Below are 21,786 nucleotides of genomic sequence, written 5' to 3'. Positions count from 1 at the left end.
TTTTCATTTACATGAGTAAATAAGAATTGAACCATTATTTTTGTATGTAAATTTGGCTTCAAAATCTTAGACATTTACCTAGCTGACCGTGCTAGTTCAGGAATGCATGTATCAACCACTGGCACTGTAGCAGGCACAGAAGCTTGAGGGCTGAAGGTACCAGAATGATTTACTGTAGGAATAGCTCTTCTCACCAGCCTTCCCCAAGTGGCAATATTAATATTCATTTGAGGAGCTCTGAGAAATGTTTTGCCTGTAGATATTGTGAATAAAGAAAATAGAGCACAAGTAATTTCTTTACATATTACCAAAAGCTATAATTAAAATTCATCAGTTTATAATTTATGGAGAACAAACTGAATTTGTCATGTTCCTTAGCAATTTTCAACGATTTACCATTAAATGCTACTGCATAATTCTAAACAAACATTTCTGAATGTAATATTAAAGATTTAACTATCACCAACTTTATTTGCAATTATATTTTAGGACAGTGCATAAAAACATGCAAATCTGTACTACATTTTTAGTTTTATAATTTAATTTTAATTCCTAATAAATTGTTACCTTGTTGTTTTGAAAAAATTTTCTTTTGTCTCTGGAGTTTTGGTCTTCTTTCAATAACTGGATTAAAAAATGTAACCTGCAGTTCAGATAATTTGTATATTACAATTCCACTTTCAGAATATAATGCATTCTTAAGAGTTTATTAAAAGCCATTTAAAATATTCTGCAATTTAATTATTTCAAATGTGGGTTGAGTTTTTACATTAAGTAAGTGCTCTTACCTCTGCAAATAGAGTACCCTGTGGTTCAAGATAGAGACACATGCCATGTCGCTGGTTGTCTAAGAAATCTTCTAATCTCAGAAACTTCACGGCGCACAGAGACCTCCAATCACGCCAATAAACTGAAATTTCTAGTTCACGTGACTACGACAGTAAACAAAAAAGAAGTGTTATTTATAGTTGCTTCTGTGCACTCATACTTACGGGATCTAGCTCCTCTAGTGTTGAGGTGGAGATATGTATACAAAAGCTGGTGATGCAAGAGCACTCTCACATTAGGATGATGTAATTGGCTCAGTCTACATAAAGGAGTGCACCCTCCCTTCCACCCTAAGTCACCTCAGCTTCTCCTCCTTAGCCTCTAAGGCAGAGGTGAAGCTGGGTGCACAGTGTGAATGTAGGGGCAACTCTTGAAGAATAATAGTTACCACTAAATAACCATTCTTTTTTCTACTAGTGTCTCTGTGCATGATTAGCGAGCAGCGTCCCCATCAGAGGATGGTGGGTGAGGAGATCAAGGCAAAAATGGGCTGCTCCACCATTTTACCAGATTGAGCACTGGACTGCAATGCCAAGTCCATACTTTTTAAGTAAACATTGCTCATTCTTCAGAACTCTATGTTGCTGACTTGCAAATCTTTGCAACAGGCACCTGTCTCAGACAAGCTACAAAGGCCTTAGTAGAGTATCTTCAAGTCAAGAGGCACTGGTTTCCTTGCAAAGGAGTAACACTACTTAATACACCCCTTAATCCAGTCTGAAAGAATTAACTTACTAATAGGTTCCCCCTTTCTCCTCAGGTAACAAATCTGTTCGATTTTAGGAAAGACTTAATCCTCTCTAGGTAATAGCACACTGCTCTTTTTGTGTGTTAAGGGGTGCAAGTGGGACTCGCTTTGGTGAACATGGCACTAGGGTAAGAAAACAGGGAGGACAACATAAAATGACAGATGGAAATCTAGGAGTCCCATAGTGTAGTTATATCTAGACATGACATCTTGGTAATTTGCCATTTGTAAACCCAAAGAGGTGGAATAATAGGCTTTCCTCCCAACAGCATTCAGTCTATGTTCCTCTCCGTCCAAGGGTTCAGACAGGGACCCTTTTAGATAACTCTTGGGCTGCAGATTCCATGCAGGAATCTGCAGAGGGATATTGTAACAAAACTGGTGATCCTTGAAGGCACAAAACATACAAGACTAGCTCTTTTTTGAAACGGAATGAGGGCAGAGAGCCAAATGTCCTTTGCTGGATTGAGTAGTCATGGAAAAATAGGAAATATGACATTATCTTTTGTCTGCCATTCCATGATGTCAAAAGAGAATCAGATGAGTCGTGCTGAAACCTGTCTGAAATTAAAGTGCGTCAGCCATTCTCCCCATCAGCTCTTGAAACCACTTCAGTCCATCTCTACTCCTGATGAAAAAGTCTCAATTTATCCATCAGGGTATTGGTATAGTCCTTTATAGGGGACTCCTCCATTTTCCCTGAAGGAGCTTCCTCCCAGTCATGCCACTCTTCTTGAGGCAGCAAAGATGCTGGTGCTGACAGTTGCTGGTCACAGCTATTCCAACTCAGACATGGCTGTCCTCAAAGGCAGCAGTGCCAGAAATGAGGCCAAGCCTGGGAAAGCTGTCTGCTCCAATGGAGCTGTCTCCTTTGACAGGAAAGGTATCAGTGTCAATGTGATTGCCAGTGCCAAAGTGGGTGCCATGCTGGTTTTGGTGGCATCAAGCAAAATCTTCACTAATGCCTGAACATAGGGCCACACCAACAGCTGAAGGGGGCCCTTGTATAAGGTCTTTCCAGGCAGATAGGGCTTTTGGTCAAGGTGAAGGTGGAGGTGAAGAAGAAAGTTCACCACTGTTACAAAGGCTACTTGTTAGGAGTAATTCACAGAGCAAGAGTCAATCGTGTAAAAATAGTTTGTTTTATATATATCTGTATGCTATTTGTGGGACAGTTTAAAACACTTCAATACTTTGTATAAAATTATAATTTCAGAAAAAAATTTAGACATTAACTGCCACCCACAAATACCCAGTATATTACATCTCAGTCACTGGGTGGCCTGTGGTCATTTGAGCAATTCTGCATAGTAACTCTAGAACCAGATATGCATTTGCAGAGCATTTTGCGGCTCACACGGGGTAAATTCTAAGTTTTTCCAACTAACTGGAACTGTTGATACATCTTGCTATGTAAACCCCAATCTCCATAGTTTTTTCAATCCTATGTGCTTGTTATGAAAGATGCTACCAAAAATAAAGAACAATACTTTACAACATAATGACAACACTTTATGGAATTAGTTATAGCAACAGACAGCAGGACAAACTGGTGTATAGTAATAAACAGAAATAAACAATGGTAGTGTGACAAAGTTCCTCCTCTACGTTGGTGGGTCCTGCGCTTATTGGCGGATTTGCTCGCCTCACAGATTTACCCTGTGGGTCAGGAAACAGCTCAGAGACCTTCCCCTCTGGTAGAAGCCACAGTCCAGGTCAATTCCTCCTGTGTTTGGTCAGGAGTTGGGAGGTTTGGGGGGAACCAAGGCCTGCCCTCTACTCCGTGTTCCAACCCAGGGCCCTGTGGACTGCAGCTGTCTAGAATGCCTCCTGGTACAGTTGTAGGACAGCTACAACTCCCTGGGCTACTTTCCCATGGCCTCCTCCCAACATTTTTCTTGTCCTCATCACCGGACCGTCCTCCTGATGTCTGATAACGCTTGTACTTCTCAGTCCTCCAGCAGTACGCCTACTCACTCTCAGCTTCTTGTGCCTCTTGCTCCCAGCTCCTCACACGCACAATCTCTCCTCTGGCTCCCTTTTGCCTGACTGGAGTGAGTCCTTTTATAGCATCAGAAGGGCCTTAATTAGAGTCAGGTGCTTAACAGCCTCACCTGACTCTTGGCAGGTTAATTGGAGTCAGGTGTTCTCATTAGCCTGGAGCAGTCCCTGCTCTGGTCACTCAGGGAACAGAAAACTGCTTATCCAGTGGCCAGTATATCTCCCTTCTACTACTCTGCTGTTCCCAACTGGCCTGGGTCTATCACAGTAGCTATGTTTTAAAAGCAACAATGGAAGAGGGAGAAGACATGTAAATATAAGGATATGATTATTAGTTGTGTTTATTCTCAAGGCTAAATATGACTTTTGGTAACCAAGACCACAGGGCCCCACGTATATCCCATACTACTTCTGTTTTCAGAGTATGCAGTCTGGATTGTCCCGATGGGGGCAAATATGCCTGTTTCCTAATAGGAAGGAATTCGCTTTTAGCTTCAGAGAGGGGGAACCACAAATCAGCAAAACTGGGGACCCCCTTTGGAATACATCTCAGAGGGAACATCTGAGGCAAATCAATCTGAAAATTAACCGCAGTTTATTTAGGAGGCTAACTTTAGGATTTAAAAAAAAAAAAGTCTTGGTACATATACACAAAACCACACAGATTCAAGTACAACGTAAAGCTTAATTAGGCCTCAAAACATTAAATGGACAAAAAGAGGGTAAAGAAATGTGAAGCATGCAATCCTGTTCTATACTTGTTTCCTAAGAATTACATGTAGGAGATAAAGTTGTTCTGAAACTTTACAAGTGCTTCCACTAATCTGTGTGAATTCTGATTATATTCATGAAGATATGGAATTACCAGCTCTGTCTACATAGACAAACATTGTGCAAGTTTCCACATCTGAAGTGCATTATGGTCCCAGACGTGTCAAATAAAATTACCAGTCTTGTTCAGTTTTTCCAAACTGTGTAAGATCTAAGCAAAACATCCATCATTTTGGGCTAAGAAGAGCCCAAATATTTTTTAATCTGAGACCACAACTAGATTTGAGCTAGATCATCAGAACTGAGATTGCTAGAACATTAACCCTCTGTAAAAAACCGTTACTCACCTAACTGTTGTTCCTCGAGATGTGTTGCTCTTATCCATTCCAATTAGGTGTTTGTGCGCTGCATATACAGATCACTGGAAGGTTTTTCCCTTAACAGCACCTGTCGGGTTGGCTTTGGAGCTCCCTGGAGTTGCACCTTCATAGCGCTGCATATAGGGTTCTGCCGACCCACTGCCTCCAATTCCTTCTTGCTGGATACTCCCACAGCGGGGAAGGCGGGTGGGTTTGGAATGGATATGAGCAACATCTCAAAGAATAGTTACAAGAAGGTGAGTAACCATTTTTTCTTCTTCGAGTGCTTGCCATATTGATTCCAATTAGGTGTCTCCCAAGACTTACTTAGGAGGTGGGGTTGGAGTTTATGGAATCACTGATTGAAGCACACAGTCACCTGCCGAACACTGCATCATCCCTGGCGTGTTGGGTGATGGTGTAATGTGAAGTGAAGGTGTGGACTGAAGACCACGTAGCCGCTCTGCATATTGTCTGGATCGGTACCTGGGCCAGGAAGGCCGCCGAAGATGCCTGCGCTATGGTGGCGTGTGCAGTCAGAGCGGGGGCAGGGACCTTAGCGAGGTCATTACACACCTGGATACAGGATGTGATCCACGACAATATCCTTTGCGTGGACACTGGGAGGGCTTTCATCCTGTCTGCCACAGCAACAAACAGCTGGTTCAACTTACAGAAGGCTTAGTTCGTTCAGTATAAAAAACCAATGCACTCTGTACATCCAGCGAATGGAGCCTCTGCTCGTGGCTATTGGCATAGGATTTGAGGGAAAAAGACCAGAAGGAATATGTCTTGACTGGTGTGGAAACTCGAGACCACCTTTGGGAAGAAGGCTAGGTGGGGTCGCAGTTGCACCTTATCTTTGTAGAAAATGATATACGGAGGGTTGGTTGTGAGATCCTTGAGCTCGGACACCCTTCGGGCTGATGTTATTGCAACCAAAAAGTCCACCTTGTAGGAAAGGTAGAGGAGTGAGCACATAGCTAGGGGCTTGAACAGGGGGCCCCATCCGTCTCGAGAGTACCAAGTTAAGGTCCCAAGTGGGGGTGGGCCGGCGAATATGAGGATATAATCTGTCTAACCCCTTGAGGAACCGCTGCATCATTTAATTAGTGAAGATGGTGCATCTATACTCTCCTGGGTGAAAAGCTGAGATGGCAGCCAGGTGACCCTTTATCTAGGAGTGAGACAAGCCCTGCTGTTCCAACTTTAGAAGATAGTCCAAAATAAAGGGGACCAACGATTGTGCTGGAGGGATACGACTCCGCAAACACCAAATTGCGAATCTCTTCCACTTGGCGAGGTAAGTCGCTCTGGTTGAAGGCTTTCTGCTACTCAGAAGAACCTCCCTAACGGGGTCTGAGAATGTAAGCTCTAGCGGGTTCAACCATGCAGCTTCCAAGCTGTGAGGTAGAGAGACTCGAGATTGGGGGTGTTGAAGCCTTCCGCGATATTGAGTGATGAGATCCGGACTGGAGTGTTCACCGATAGCTGCAGTAGCCTGGTATACCAATGCTGATGTGGCTAGGCCAGTGCCACCAGGATCACTGAGGTTCCGTTGCTTCAGACTTTGAGGAGGACCTTGTGAATCAGTGGTATGGAAGGGAATTCGTAGAACAGGCAGTCCTTCCTTGGAAGGAGAAATGCATCCTCTAACAAATCCGGGCTGTGGTTTAGGAAGGAGAAGAATTGTAGGCACTTCCTATTGGCCCTTGTGGCGAACGGATCAATCTGGAAAATATTGTTTACCACATCCGGGCAGATAGACCACTCGTGGTTGTGGAAAGACCTGCTGAGGTGGTCTGCTAGAGGCCTTGAGGGCTTCCTCACACAGGGGAGAGGAGTGTGCACCCCAGTCTGTTGATATAAAACATCGCTGTTGTATTGTCTGTCAGGACCAATATGCACTTTCCCTCCCCAGGAGTGGCCAAAAGGCCTGATATGCCAGCTGGACCATCCTGAGCTCCCTTACATTGAGGCCCAGAGTTCTGTGCTCTCCAAGGTGTGCCCCCCACCCCATGGCTGAGGCATCGGTCGTCAGATATAGGGTTTGGAAAACACAACCCCTGCACACACCAAGTGTGGGATGAGCTGCTAGTCTAGAGACTTGAGAGCATCTGGTGGAAAGGTAAGACTGTCTAGACTGTGCCTGCTTGGTCGATACATCGATGCCAGCCAAGCTTGGAGAGGTCTGAGTCTCGCATGTTGCACTACATACATGCAAGATGTCATGTGACCTAGGATTTTTAAGCAACTCCTTACTGTGGTTATAGGGAATCGTTTGAGATCCTGTATGATTTGAATGGCCTGGAAGTGGGACTGGGGCAGAAACTCAGGCCTGTGTGGAGTCTAGCACTGCTCCTATGAACTCTATTTTCTGAGTAGGGGTAAGCGTTGACATTTGAGTGTTTAGGAGGAGGCCCATTGCGTTGCAGGTGGATCTTATGAGGGAAACATGTTGATCCACTTGTGTTCTGGACTGGCCCTTGACTAGCCAGTCATCTAGGTAAGGAAATACCTGAACCTACCTTTTCCGCAGAAATGTGGCCACGACTGACATACATTTGGTAAACACCTGAGCTGATGATGATAGGCCGAACGGTAGCACTGTGAATTGGTAGTGAGAACTCCCAACTGTAAACCTTAAGAAGCGCCTATAGGGCAGGATTATGGAAATGTGTGTCCTTCAAGTCGAGGGCAGCATACCAATCTCCTGGATCCAGAGACGGGAGGATAGTGGCCTAAGAGACCATTCGAAACTTTAATTTCTTCATGAACCTGTTGAGACTCTGCAGGTCCAAGAAGGGTCTGAGGCCCCTTTTACTTTCGGTATTAGGAAATACCAGGAGTAAAACTCCTTTCCCCTGAGCTCCAGTGGAACCTCACTGCTCCCGCTGATAGGAGAGTTTGTACCTCCTGGCAAGAAGTTGCTCGTGAGAGGGGTCCCTGAAGAGGGATGGGAAAGGGGGTTTGTGTGTGAGGAAAATTAGAGAGAATATCCCATCTCTACCGTACAGAGGACCCAATGTCTGAGGTGATTTGGGACCACGCTCGGTAGAAATGGGATAGAAAACGGGTAAGGAGCATCCAGTTGAGAGGCTGGTACAACGCCGTCGCACATCCTCAAGAAGTCTGCCTAGGGCCCGGTGGCTGCCTGGACGACCCAGACCCCCTCTTATTCAGGGGTTGGATGATGGCGATTCTGGTCCTGCTGAAACTGCCCCTGGTATGGTTGTGTTGCAGATTGAGGCCTAAATTGGGTGGCAGAAGTGTGCAGACCCAGCAATCTTAGAGTGGCTCAGGAGTCTTTCAGACTGTGGAGTCTCAAGTCTGTTTTCTCTGAAAATAATGTGGCCTTCTCATAGGGCGACCAAAGGGCAAGTGTGAAAAATCGGGACAAGGGGTGGGAAGTTATAGGAGCCTATATAAGAAAAAGACCCAAAAACCAGGACTGTCCCTATAAAATCGGGACATCTGGTCACCCTACCCTCTCAAACAGTTGGTCCTGAATTGTCTGTTGGACCTCCCCAGGGAGGCTCGAGGCATCATCAAAGACATCATCTGTCTTGCAGAGTCCACTGAGTCTAATGCCGCTTGCAGCAACGTCCTGGCAACTGTCTTGTCCTCGTCCATGAGAGCAGAGAATTCCAGCTTAAAATCCGGTGGGACATGGTCTGAGAATTTAGACATTGCATCCCAAGACTTGAAGTTGTATCAGCTAAGGATCACCTGCTGGTTTGCAATCCGAAGCTGAAGCCTCCCAGTGGAGTATATCCTCCTCCCGAAGAGGTCCAGCTTCTTTGTGTCCTTAGCTCGAGTCGTTTGTTGCCCTTGCCTTTTCCTTGCGTTAACCGCCGCCACTACCAACGAGTCCGGCAGGGGGTGGGTAAACAAGTATTCGTAGCCCTTGGAGGGCATAAAGTACTTTCTCTCGACCCACTTAGCTGTAGGAGCCAGAGAGGATGGTGTTTGCCACAGGGGTTTTGCATTCCCCTGAATGGTCTTTATCAGGGGAAGGGCCATCCTGGTGGGTCCTGCCAGGGATAAAATGTCTATCACTGGGTCTGACACCTCAGTAACCTCCTCCATCTGTACCCCGAAGTTCTGAGCGACCCGCCTCAGAAGTTCAAGGTGGGCTCTGCTGTCGAGAAGAGGGACCCCGAGGATGTCCCTGCCACCACCTCATCTGGAGATGATGGATGAGGAGTCCGGAATATGGGAGGGGCTCTCCTGCCCATCTGGCTCCTCAAAACGCTGTGGCTCCACTCCCAAGTCAGAGTCCGCTTCAGTGCTGGCCCTGGTACTGGTCGTGGTACCATCCGTGATACTAATTATAGTCACAGTGCCAGGTCTTTTGTTGGTGCTAGCCGCAGTACCAATTGTGGCGCTGGCAGTGGTGGCTAATGCCCGGGAGAAATCCCTGCCCCTGAACAGAAAAGGAGCGTACCGAGGTGGACCCCTGGGACTGGTGGTAAGCCCACGGGGTCCAGAAGGGCCACTGGGTTGGCATCTGAGCAGGTACCTGCCATTGTGGTGGCCATTGTACCGGGGGAATGGTTTGGGTCATCCCAGCTGACTGGGAGTGCCGGTGGTTATGGGGCCCATCACTGCTAGGGTTCGGTGCTAGGGTCCCAGAGTCAACGGTGCCGACTGTTGAATTGGAGGGGCGGTACGGTCTTGCACTGGTCTCCCTCCCTTGGGCTCACGTTCCCGTGTGTGGGAAGGGGAGAGCCCCCTATCAGTCTTCCTGTGCTGCTTCTTCGGGACAGCAGACTGTTAGCGGTGCCAAGATTGATCCTGCGCCATGCTCGGCGTAAGGGAATGCCGGTGCCGAGGGTCTCTGCTCCCAGAGTCCTTCCTTGGCACCTCCTGGACCAAAGCCAGCGTGCTGTGCACCAACACTGAGGAGCCCGGTGCCGTGTCCACAGAGCTCGACTCAGACTGAGGGAAGAGAGCTGCTTCCATTAGCAGCAACTTTAGTCTGTGATCCCTCTCCTTCTTTGTGCGGGGGCGAAAGCTCCTACAGATCTTGCACCTGTCTGCTTGATGGGACTCCCCCAAGCACTTTAGACAAGCCAAGTGCAGGTCGGCCTTTGGGATAGGCTTCTGGCAAACTCCGCATGGCTTAAACCCCTGGGTCCAAGGCATGCCCCGGGCCCGGGAGAGGAACGGAAAAGCGGGGGAGGGAAACACCCCCCCAATACCCCAAGTCCAGTCTAACTACAACAATTCTTAAAACTATCTTTAACTATTTACAGAACATATGCTAGAGGATCACTCATTGAAGATGAGAGATGAAACAGTCCAACGACTGTCACTGACAGTAAGAAGGAACTGGAGAAGCGGTGGATTGGCAGGGCCCTATATGCGGCGCCATGAAGGTGCGACTCCAGGGGGCTCCAGAGCTGACCCAATGGGTGCTGTTGGGGGGAAAAAACCTTCTGATGAACCGTGCACACACTTAACTGGGATTGATATGAGCAAACACTCGAAGAAGAACAAACACTTCATGCCATGAAACTGCTTCCATGAAGAACAGGAATACTTATATACATGGAATCTGAATAGGTTCATAACAGTTGAAAAGAAAAGACACAGAGAAGCATGAAATTAATCTATGGAACTGACAATCGCCATCAATGGAAACAGTAGTGTCTTTACCCTGTCTAGTTCCAGTGTAAACTTCTGATCCCATGACTGATTGGAAATAGGCTTCCAGCTAGTTTGACCAACCACAGTGTTGTCCAGCTTCAATACAGCACAGATTTCATCTGTAAGTAAGTTACACAAACTCAGCTTAAAGGTATAAGAGGATTTTCCACAAAAACAAAAAAAACTTCAGTGTTAATGCCTTATTAAAAAATACCATTATGCCCACATGTACCAATTACATTTAGGATTAAGAATTTTTGATCCATCAACATATCAAATGAAGAGCTAGACCATTTTTAAGTTTGAAATCCATTTCTCAGTTATACAAGTCACAAATACAAAAATGCACTTCTCTCAAAAATGTGGGTATGTGGTTGGTAAATCTGATGAAGTTTTGAATTCTCTTACTCCCTTCTCTTCCATCATTCATCCTGTATAGTAGCAACAGCCCCAAGAACCTCTCAACACTTTGGTAACATTTAAAACAATGTCAATTTTTGTTTTACTGCCATCTTTTTTCCTGAGCAGTATGCGTAACAGGACAGGAAGTTATTGCTTGAGGTTTAGTTGTAATAAAGGTACAGTCACTGAGCAGGTTTTATACTGCAGGTCTTTTTTAAACAAACAATTAACTTTTTCTGAGCATTTCAATTAGACTGTTTAAAAAATAAAAAGAATACTAAACTGGACAAATCATCTGTTTTCAAAAGGTTTCGACTACTACCACTTTTACTTTTGCTTGTTCTGCTCATGAAAGATGATCTGGCTTCACTTGGACTCCAGCCAGGTAGAGTAATTGACGCAGCTTTTGATCGACCAGGGACGTTTTCCAGAATATCTTGGCAACCCATGAGCCTTACTTCTAAAGTACCTGAAACAAGATAAAAACAATTGCTATTTGTACACAGTGCAATGATTAGTGAATGTTTTCATATTAGAACCTCACATTCTGAGTTATACAGAGGTTACTGAGTAATAGAATTTACGGATATTTGCTTCAGATAAGTGATGAGAGACTCAAGTTAGATAGTACTGTTAATTTATTGGAAGGAAATCCACTGAAATTAAAAACATTAAGATTAAACAATTATGGAATCAAACATCAGCAGGGGTTACAATTCAGTGGTATAGCACAAAGCAATTTTAAAAATCTATTTGGTTATGCTTACATGTAAAGATCTTAATTCTTAATATTTAAGCAAAAGAAAATGAACAGAACTGATAACTACACATCAGTAGGGAAGAAGATAAATTGTCAATTGAAATGTAAAGAAAAGGCAATTTTCTCACAAATGACAGTTGTGTTAATATTCAATTTAGGGAACAGATACAATGATGTCTACTGTACACTAGCAAGCATTCTTCAATAAAATGTGATAAGAAGCAACACTAGAAAGTAAATAATTTATTTTCTGAATGAGGGCACATGTATTGAAGAAAAAAACCTCCAGGAAACCCGAATACTTATTATGTTGAGTATGAAAGCATTAAGTTATGAAAATACTGAGATGCTTACCTATGTACAGCAATTAAAGAGATACTGTCATGTCATATTTGACCCAAAATTTAGGTAATTAAAAATCATCTTTTATAAAACCCAACAGCAATGAAAACTTTTGAATGTTTTTAAAATATAAAGCTTTTAACAAGGTTTCTAGATAGCATTATAATGCTATTTTTATAACCCAAATATTGCAGCATTGTGCTAATGCAAAAAGGGAAACTGACTTTAAATAGACTGGCAACTCCATTTTATTTCCCAAGTTGTTAAAAATACAAATAAGTATGTAGATCAATGGTGAAAGCTAAATTAGATTTTTTGAGTTTTCAATTTAATAAGAAAATTTAAAATTAATACTCTGTTGAAGGGACAATCTCAGCTTACTAAAAATCATATAACTAAAATAAAGTTAAAGAGAACACCAACGTGCTTTTTTTTTTTAAGTGACTAATGATACTACTAGTTTGTTGAAGAAACATTAAGAAATCTAATTTTGTTCCTGCACACTGAACTCACGAGTTAAATATATGCATAATTTAAAATCTCTTGATCTTTTGTAACTTAAACATATCTGGATTTGCTGAAGAACACGGTGTTTTACAAAGTGGGTATGAGGCTTTCAGGCTACTTCCCAATCCCTACCCTCTCTGCAGCAACATGATAATGTCTGAATTAACACTACATCCAATGGACAACCAAGAAGAGTTAGAATTTCTGGAGTTAGAAATTTTCGTATTGATGCAATCAAATTCATTTAAAACTTGTGGGCAAACAGACTTTGGCCAGCAGGACCATCTTGGTTATTTAGTCTGACCTCTTGCACATTGCAGGCCACAGAACCTCCTTCACCCACTCTTGTAATAGACCCATAACCTCTTGCTGAGTTATTGAAGTCCTCAAATCATGATTTAAAGACTTCAAGTTACAAAGAATCCATTATTTACTCTAGTTTAAACCTGCACGTGACCCATGCCTCCTGCTGCAGAGGAAGGCAAAAACCTCCCACAATCTTGGGCAATCTGACTCGGGGGAAATTCCTTCCCAATCCAAAACATGGTGGTCAGTTAGACCCTGAGCATTTTGGCAAGACCCAAACAGCCAGACATCTGAGAAATAATTCTCTGTAGTAACTCAGAGCCCTCTCCATCTAGATTCCCATCACTAGCCTTTTGGGGATATTTATTACTAGCACTCCCAGATCAATTATGTGTCATTGTAGGCAGTCCCATCCCCTCCAAAACTTTATCAAACTCAGTCTTGAAGCCAGTTAGGTTTTTTGCCCCCTACTGCTCCACCTGAAAGACAACACTAGGTGCTCAGGATATTTCTTCAAAGGCCTAAAATGTGGACAGATTTTAAAGTGTCTAATGACATGAAAGTCTTCAGCATTTAATATATTTCATGTAATAAAAGCACTTTTTCTTTAAATGAAGATTTAGATTCTTTTCTTGCAGTGTATCAAGGGACGTCACCAACTAATAAGTATATTAGCCTGAAAAGCCATTAACTATATTTGAATTATACTAGTCTTCAGAGGCGCTGGAACTAGGGGTGCTGGAGCTCCCCCTGGCTTGAAGTAGTTTTCATTATATACAGGGCTTATAGTTTGGGTTCAATGGCTCTCATTACCCCCACTATACAAATTGTTCCAGCACCCCTGCTAGTCTGCAGTCCTCCACCTGCAGCTGCCATGTAATGAGCGCAGTGTGGTATTCGGTAAGCATCAGTGTGTAAGGACATTGCTTTATTCTGTGTCAGTTCCAAATGGCTGTGCATAGTAAGATCTTCACAGCACCCGGCTCAGACTCTTTCTGGGAAGCTCAGCCCTTAAAGGCACAGTCCTCAATGCCACAGGCAGCTAGTGGTACTTGTCTCATCCTCAACCAAATGATAGCAACAAGCCAGTGATGTCACATCTTCTCTGAGGCTGACATCATTGTCTGGGAGCAATAAACCCCAATGTTGTTTGGAATCATTTTTGATTATTCAGGGAATTAATATATAACCTACTCAGGAGTCTGTTCCAGTTGAGAGCAAAATATATGCATGATTATTTGCAGCACTAATGCGATAGTTCAGTTTAAAAAAAACCAAAAAAGTAACCAATTTCCTTTGCTGCACTTCAGTGTGTCTTGCATTTTTTTAAATTCACTTTGTCAAGACTGCAAGATAATTAATGAAACTATCAGTAAGAAATATGTAAAGATTAACTATTTTGCCACCTTTCTTGATATAAGATTATAATTTAAGAGAAAGAAAAAATGGTTTAAAAGCAAGAGTCAGGACATAAAGTCTATGAGTCTATATCCAGGGACACTGAAATCCCCAGTGCTCCAGTAAAAATCCCTAGTGAAATCACATTGATTTGGAGAAAGACTGTGCTGAATCTGTAAAAACACCACAGAGATAGCCAGAGGGATTTGCAGAACTTTGTATCTCCGCTTTTTGTCCAGTTGTTAAATTTCTTATTTGATCTAAACGCAAGACAAGAAGAATCATTCCAAGTTATTAACATTAGTGCATGCAAAGAAAAGTTTGTGTTTGTTTTATTAATTTTAAAAAAATTAAACTCATAAGGCCAAACTCTGCCCTCAGAAATACACATTTAGCCCCTGTGTTGCAAAGACAGAATTTGACTTCCTGTATTTGGGGGGGGGGGGGGGGGGGGGGGGGGGGGGGGGGGGGGGGGGGGGGGGGGGAGTGGGGGTTAAACTTCCTCTGTTACAGTTCAGTTTAGCAATTAAAGATAAAGTCATGTAGGGGAAAACAAAGGAAAACAGCTCAATTAGTACTTCTAATTTGGTAGTTTATTTAATAATTCAATAAACTCAACATATCTGAATACAGTTTTATTCAACACCTGCTTTAAGTAAGCAAAGTAAAATCTGGAGGGATGTAGTTGAGATCTTCATTAAAAACATACCAAATCTCTTGAAAACTTCTTTCCTTTATGAGGTTCCACAATTCAAGACGAACAGCATCTCTGAGACATTGACTGATTATATAGTCCCGACTTTCATAACCCACTATGCAGAAATTTAGTCCTGTGAATACTAACACTTAATTCCTCATAGCTATTTTAATCTCGGAAAGTTATTAGCACAAATAAATAGAGAACTTAATATTTTTGTGCATTTCCGTTAGGGAATAATTTGAAAATTTCTCTACTTTATATAGTTTTATTTTATTTTTTTAAACATAAATCTTGCATTCCAGGGAGCTACTGAGACCCAGTGGATAAGGTATGGGGCTGGGAGAAGACCTGGGTTCTAGTCCCAGTTCTTTCACTGACTTGGTATGTGACCTAGGCAAGTCAGTTAACTCCTCTGCACCTCAGTTTCCCCATCTGTAAAATGATGATAATCATACTTATTCACCTTTATAATGCACTTGATAATCTAAAGATGAAAAGTGCTAGTATTATTCTAGAGAGACCTACTTAAGGACCAGAACATTTCTTTTTTTAATTGAACTTTGTACATATCAAATATATTTAAGGAACCTCAATTCTATCAGCCACTACAAACACTAAAGCAGTGGTTCTCAAACTTTAGAACTGGTGACCCCTTTCACACAACAAGCCTCTGAGTGAGCCACCCCCCTTATAAATTAAAAATACTTTATATATTTAACACCATTATAAATGCTGTAGGCAAAGAAGGGTTTGGGGTGGAGGCTGACAGCTCGCGACCCCCACCCATGTAACAACCTCACGACCCCCTGAGGGGTCCCAACACCCAGTCTGAGAACCCCTGCACTAAGGCCTTTATATTTATATACAAATTATGTAACATCTTTACTAAATCTAGCTTAACATTTTATTGTGTGCATTTTGGTCATATATCCTACAACTATTTTGTTTAAAAAAGCATGTAAGAATGAGATATTTCCACATACTTTTACAGACAATATAGAATAATGTGTGTATGTATCACAAGTAAGTTTAATCGAAATGAGTAATAAATTATACAAAACCACATACCTGTTAAAGCTGCTGGTTTGGATAGTGTACTATACTGGTTTTGTGTAGATATTATACTTTGACGTGGACTTAGTGTTGGTGAAGAGACCAATGAAAGCTCCTCTATAATAATACTGCTTTTGGGATGGTTTTTAGGAAGTTCATTCAGTCTTTGTTCTAATGAATACTTTAAGAGGTCCAGCTTCTGGCTTGATTCATTAAATCTTGCTTGAGCCTTGTTTGATATAAATTAAAAAAAGATTTTTAGAACAATCCACATTCTTCAAACATAGTATTTAAAATCAAATGTCATAAACTACATTAAAAAGTTACTTCTGAAAGTGCTTTTCTGTCGGTAACTTTTCCAGAGCCAAGCAATTTCATCACGTTCTTTGCACCTTCTGCTACTGCATACTCTATCCTAAAATGATGCCGCAGTTCTTCCATTCGAAGCTCAAGAGGGCTTATCACAGGTTTTGCTACAAATAAACAAACATTTAATCTTCACTGAATACCATCTATTACTTTTGTTCTCAATATTTAGCAATAAAAAATAATTTAACAGACGCAGAATTTAACAGTATAGGAAAAATAGAAGCAGCTTTGTTAGACTGTAAAAGAGAAGCAGATCATATCCACATGTTATAGAAGCAATAATGAAATTCAAAGTGTTGCATTTAAAGAATTATGTTCTGAGCTTGATAAACCCACTAGACTGATACTAACCAAAGAACTAAACTTACTAACTAGAGGATATCAAAGACAGTGGTCCTTCGCAGGGAATTTAAGGGACAATGCCCTTGCAAAAAGCCCAGTCTCCCACATAGCCCCCTACCTACTGGAAAGAGTAAGGTTTTGAGTTTTTCTTCTAGATTTCTGCCTCTGAACCCAAATTGGAGACTTCATCTTTCATATCAGTCTCTGACATGATGTCTGATCAGTTTGAAGCTCTGTTGCCCTATTCCACACCACACCCCAGCTCTTGTGGCTGCTGCAAGAATGGGAGATGAGAGAGGTCTTAAACCATGCCTTTCCCAAATTGTTTTTGGTCAGTAACTCTAGTGACTCCTTCTGCTGGTGCTCAGATTTCCCAAGCAGCAGCAGATCATTTCTTGACAGTTTCACTACTGCCTCTAGAGTTCAGAATAGTAAGAGCGAACATGACCAGTGTTATTGACGTATGCAGTGTTGTTGTAGCAGTATCAGTCCCAGGATATAAGAGAGACAAGATAGGTTAGGTAATATCCTGAAGAAGAGCTGTATACTCAAAAGCTTGTCTCCCTCACTAACAGAAGTTGGTCCAATAAAATATATTACCGTACCCACCTTGTCTCTTAGTGTTATTGATACCTTCTAGTACTGTTTGGCAAAGCTAGGAGCAGCAGTGGAGACACTGCAGTCCTGTCTGCATACTCATGAAGATAACACTGCATTGGTTTAAATTTGGTAGGTTCTCTTTGCAACCATAAGATTTAGAAATGTAGTTTGACAACATTTATGACACTTCCCGGTAAAAAGACTTCCCACTTATTAGCAAATGGCTATTTCAAACCCTGATGATCAGGCAATTTCAATAATTCACAAGATATATATGTACAAGATTTAAAAATAAGAGATATACCACTATGGTCATAATTTTACAGCATCATTTTATGATAGTTCAGGGCCTTTAACGTATCTGTAAAAATTCACTGTAGACTGAAAAATAGCAGACAGGTTCTCACAGCCTGCAAGGGAACTTTCCAAAAAAACACACCACTAAATTCTGAAATGTAGTGTTTGAGCAATGAAAAGATTTGGTTTGAGACAATTTTGTGCTTTGGTTTGTAAAAACTCATCATTTCTTCCCTGGCCTAAAATTGCCAGATGTGGGCCCAAATCCTATTTGCCTTACTCTCTTAACTGTTCCCATTAGAACTAACAGTCCTGGACTATCCACATGAGTTAGGTGGGCAGAATTTGGACCTTAATCTAAACCGAACTTCTTTTAAAAAATTAAAAGTCTTAATATTTCAAATAGCTAAACACAGCAGCTATTTTCTCCAGAGCAGGAAGGGGAGGGGGAAGCAAGAGCATATGAAATATATTAAAGGAAAAGCCAAAATGGAAAGGCCAACGTGTGAAAAGAGTAATACAAAGCAAACCATAAATAAGGGAAAGCACTTTTTCTTTAGAAAAATCACATTCAGGTTTGAATATGTAGTGTGGCATCTCTATTGTTCTGTACTATTTAAGTTCACTAAAAACAAAGCCTGTCTTCTATCTGACCTCCTCATCCGCCAAGGTTTTCTAGCAGTCATAAATGCATATTAGTTCATCCCTATGTAAAATTCTAACATTAGTAAGCACATTTCTGTCTTCTCTACTTCATCACCATTATCAAAAGCCAATTCATTGGTCTGGACTGCCTGAAGAATCTGCATCCTTATGACTTCTATTTTCGTCTTGCTGTCCTGGAGCATCTGTTGAGCTGTAGCAAGAAGTTTTCGATCCTATTAAAAAAAGAGGGAAGTTTTAAAATGTAAACACCCAGGATGACAAAGAGGTGAAGAAGAAACTCAGGAGCAGCTGATATTTATTCCCAAATCATGAAACATTTAAAGTTTGCAAAGTAGATCACTAGGGCCTCCTATCAAATTCACAGTCCATTTTGGTCACTTTCATGAACAGAGGGTTTTAAAATTGGTCAATTTCATGTTTTCAAATGTTTACACCTGAAATTTCAATGTTGTAACCCTGGGGGGTCTCAACCCAACAGGGGGCCATGGGTGTGGGGGTCACAAAGCTATTGTAGAGAGTGGTCACGGTATTGCCACCCTCACTTCTTTTCTGCCTTCAGAGCTGGAGGAGGTTCCCAGAGGTGGACGTGGGTCTGATCTCCACCGTGAGTAGCCATGAAGGGGAAGAGGAAGTCCTGTCCCTCCCCAGCCCGACGCAGCCTAGCAGCTGGAGCCGGTGAACAGTAGGAGACCCTGGCTGGGGTGTCCCCAGCCCTGTTGCTCTCCCTCCCTCCAATTGCTAAATTTCACAGGAGAGGTCTGATTTCATGGTCCGTGACATATTTTTCATGACCGTGAATTTGGTAGGGCCCTACAGATCACATAACACAGCAGATCAATTCACCAAACTAGTCTAGGACATTAATGGAAAATAAGCTAGAGTGGAGGTATATTTTTAGTTCATGAAAACACCTCAAACCATTCTATTGGAAATAATCTGGATAAATGTGACATTGTCTAGGAACATCAGACTTGTAAGATCATAGTTCTATCTACTTTGCTGACCTGTTTTTACCTTATTGCTCTGATTTTCTCCCATGCCCTTATGGCTACAGATTTCTATTTTACTACTGGTAACAATTCTACACATGGATGCCCTCCACATTTTTTCTTATGGTACACAACTAAACCACTCTCACTTTAATTTAGCATGGCAGCTAGTGAGACACAGCTTTGGCCTGGCAGCCCCCCCGTCTCAAAGGGCTGCCGGGCCAAGTTTCAGTGAGTGGTGTTGCGACCCAGTGTATGGGATTGCAGTGTCACTCAGGTTTGGGGGCCCAGGGCAAACTTCCCCTTTGCCCCCCACTCTGGGTGGCCCTACTCCCACCAGTGGTATGCACTGTGCACAACATGCATACAGCTGTGGGCACCCCGGCTCCTACATGAGAGAAGATGCAGATGATCCATGGTAAAAAACATCATGCACTTTTAACAGAAATGTACAAACCCAGCCTCAGAGTCAGAGCTGAGTACTTGTTGCAACATCTGTTGTGCTTAGATCTTTTAATGCCTGAGTCTCTGTGAATGCAGAACTTTTCAAAGCACCCATATCAGTCCTGAAGGGGTTAAGGTGGTCCAGAAGTGGCCAAGTAACCCTCTACATAGTTGCATGTAGAGGGAGGCCCAGAGATTCATAAATTACTAATTGCTGATCAAGCCCAGCTAGGGGAGAACTAGGTAAGGAATACAAAGAGGAAATTTGAAGTAGCAGGGGCTGCAAGGGGAGATTCTGCAGTCACTTGCTGGGAGCAGAGAGGTGGGGAGAAGGAAAACCAGGGGGACAATAAGCCTTGAGATCCTAGCCCTGGAAGAAGGGCCAACCCCAGAGGAGTTGTGAAAAAGGAAAACCTAAGAAGGCAGCGTAGGAAGAAGTCCAGGGAAATAGCATCAAGGAAGGAGACTGTGCGGACCTTGGCAGCTGCTGATTATAAGGTCCCTGGGCTGGAACCTAGTGTTGAGGGAAGGTCTGGATTCTACTACAAGCAGGGGCGGCTCTAGGAATTGCGCCGCCCTGAGCAGGGCGGCACGCCGCGGGGGGCGCTCTGGCGGTCGCCGGTCCCGCAGCTCCAGTGGACCTCCCGCAGGCACGCCTGCAGATGCTCCACCGCAGCCACGGGACCAGCGGACCCTCCGCAGGCATGTCTGCGGCAGGTCCACCGGAGCTGCGGGACCAGCGGACCCTCCACAGGCATGTCTGCGGGTGGTCCACCGGAGCCGCCTGCCGCCCTCCCGCGGCACGCCGCCCCAAGCGCGCGCTTGGGTCTGGAGCTGGCCCTGACTACAAGCCACTAGCAGGACTGTTGGAGGCACCATCCTGACAGCTGATCCAGTGAGACTTTCATACCCCAGAAAGGGAGACCATATAGGGACCCAGCAGGAGGGCTGAGTGCAAAGAGGGAACACTGAAAGTTACAGGAAGAGAGACCACCACAGTGACTAACTACTGGTAGAAAGTTGCTATGCCAGATTTGTCCAGGAGGTGGTGCTCTTGTGGTGATCAGAAACTCCTAATGCAGTCCCAGGGTCCAGACAGACTGACATACATATGCTGCTCTGACAGTCAGAGCCTTTTTCAACAAAGCCTGTGATGAAGAGCTGTCTTGGTACCAGGAATTATGATGGTCGCTGTATGTGAGGTTCAGTCATGTGATCTCACCGGGGATTAATTTCCCAGAACCCTATGGAAAGGAGATAAGCATTTCAGAAGGACACTGTGCTCTAGCAAAAAGAACGAAGAGTACACGTGAACCTTAGAGACTAACAAATTTATTTAAGCATAAGCTTTCATGGGCTAAAACCCACTTCATCCGTGCATTTTAGCCCATGAAAGCTTATGCTCAAATAAATTTGTTAGTCTCTAAGGTGCCACAAGAACTCCTCATTCTTTTTGCTGATACAGACTAACACGGCTACCACTCGGAAACCTGTGCTCTAGCAATAATGTTACTGGTGCATACAGGGTTGGTGGTTTTCCCAATGTGTTGGTGTGTCTTATTACTATTAGAAAATTGCTTTTTAACATTAAAAACAAAGGACAGGGGTTTGGTGGGAGGCCCTTAGTTGTGTTTACTAACTAGAAATGCTAATCAATCAGGCGGGAAAAACAGTAACAGAAAATGTGGACATGGTAGAAGTGCTAAATGACTTTTTTGTTTCGGTTTTCACCAAAAAGTTTAGTAGCAATTGGACGTCTAAGATAGTGAATACCAGTGAAAATGAGGTAAGATCAAAGGCTAATATAGGGAAAGAACAAGTTAAACATCTTCAAGTCACCAGGGCCTACATGAATGAAATACATCTTATTACACTCAAGGAGCTGACTGAGGAGATATAATTGCGAATGGCTCATATCTTTGAACACTCCTGGAAGATCGGAGAGATTCCAGGGGACTGAAAAAAGGGCAAATATAGTGCCACTCTATAAAAAGGGGAAAAGGACAACCCGGGAAATTATAGACCAGTCAGCTTAACTTCAGTACCTGGAAAGATAATGGAGTAAATAATTAAGCAATTAATTTGCAAACACCTAAGATAATAAGATGATAAAAATCTTAGCTTTCTAATAGCAAACTAATAGCTTTCTTTGACAGGGTAACAAGCCATGCAGATTGAGGGGAATGGGGGGGAGAAGCAGTAGATGTGGTATATCTTGACTTTAGTAAGGCTTCTGATACTATCTCGCATGA

General features: G+C 42.9%; 1 protein-coding gene across 6 annotated transcripts in view; it reads right to left on the bottom strand.

Moving 5' to 3' along the window:
• PKN2 (protein kinase N2) overlaps window positions 1–21,786 on the bottom strand; it is a 125,965-nt gene that overhangs the window by 24,714 nt on the left and 79,465 nt on the right. For 5 of the 6 annotated variants that reach the window (XM_045027353.1, XM_045027351.1, XM_045027350.1 and 2 more), the window contains 8 exons: window positions 18,196–18,313; window positions 16,155–16,300; window positions 15,843–16,056; window positions 11,045–11,230; window positions 10,369–10,478; window positions 789–932; window positions 568–643; window positions 79–253 (listed from right to left, as the gene is read on the bottom strand). In XM_045027353.1, coding sequence (XP_044883288.1) covers window positions 79–253; window positions 568–643; window positions 789–932; window positions 10,369–10,478; window positions 11,045–11,230; window positions 15,843–16,056; window positions 16,155–16,300; window positions 18,196–18,313 — 1,169 coding nt within the window. The remainder of the gene's footprint in view (window positions 1–78; window positions 254–567; window positions 644–788; window positions 933–10,368; window positions 10,479–11,044; window positions 11,231–15,842; window positions 16,057–16,154; window positions 16,301–18,195; window positions 18,314–21,786) is intronic. The other variant, XM_045027352.1, reaches the window with a different exon arrangement.

Source organism: Mauremys mutica, chromosome 8 (assembly GCF_020497125.1).
Source record: "Mauremys mutica isolate MM-2020 ecotype Southern chromosome 8, ASM2049712v1, whole genome shotgun sequence".
Lineage (NCBI taxonomy): Eukaryota > Metazoa > Chordata > Testudines > Geoemydidae > Mauremys > Mauremys mutica.
Note: the sequence above shows the minus strand (reverse complement) of the source record. Positions and strands in the feature narration are given on the sequence as shown.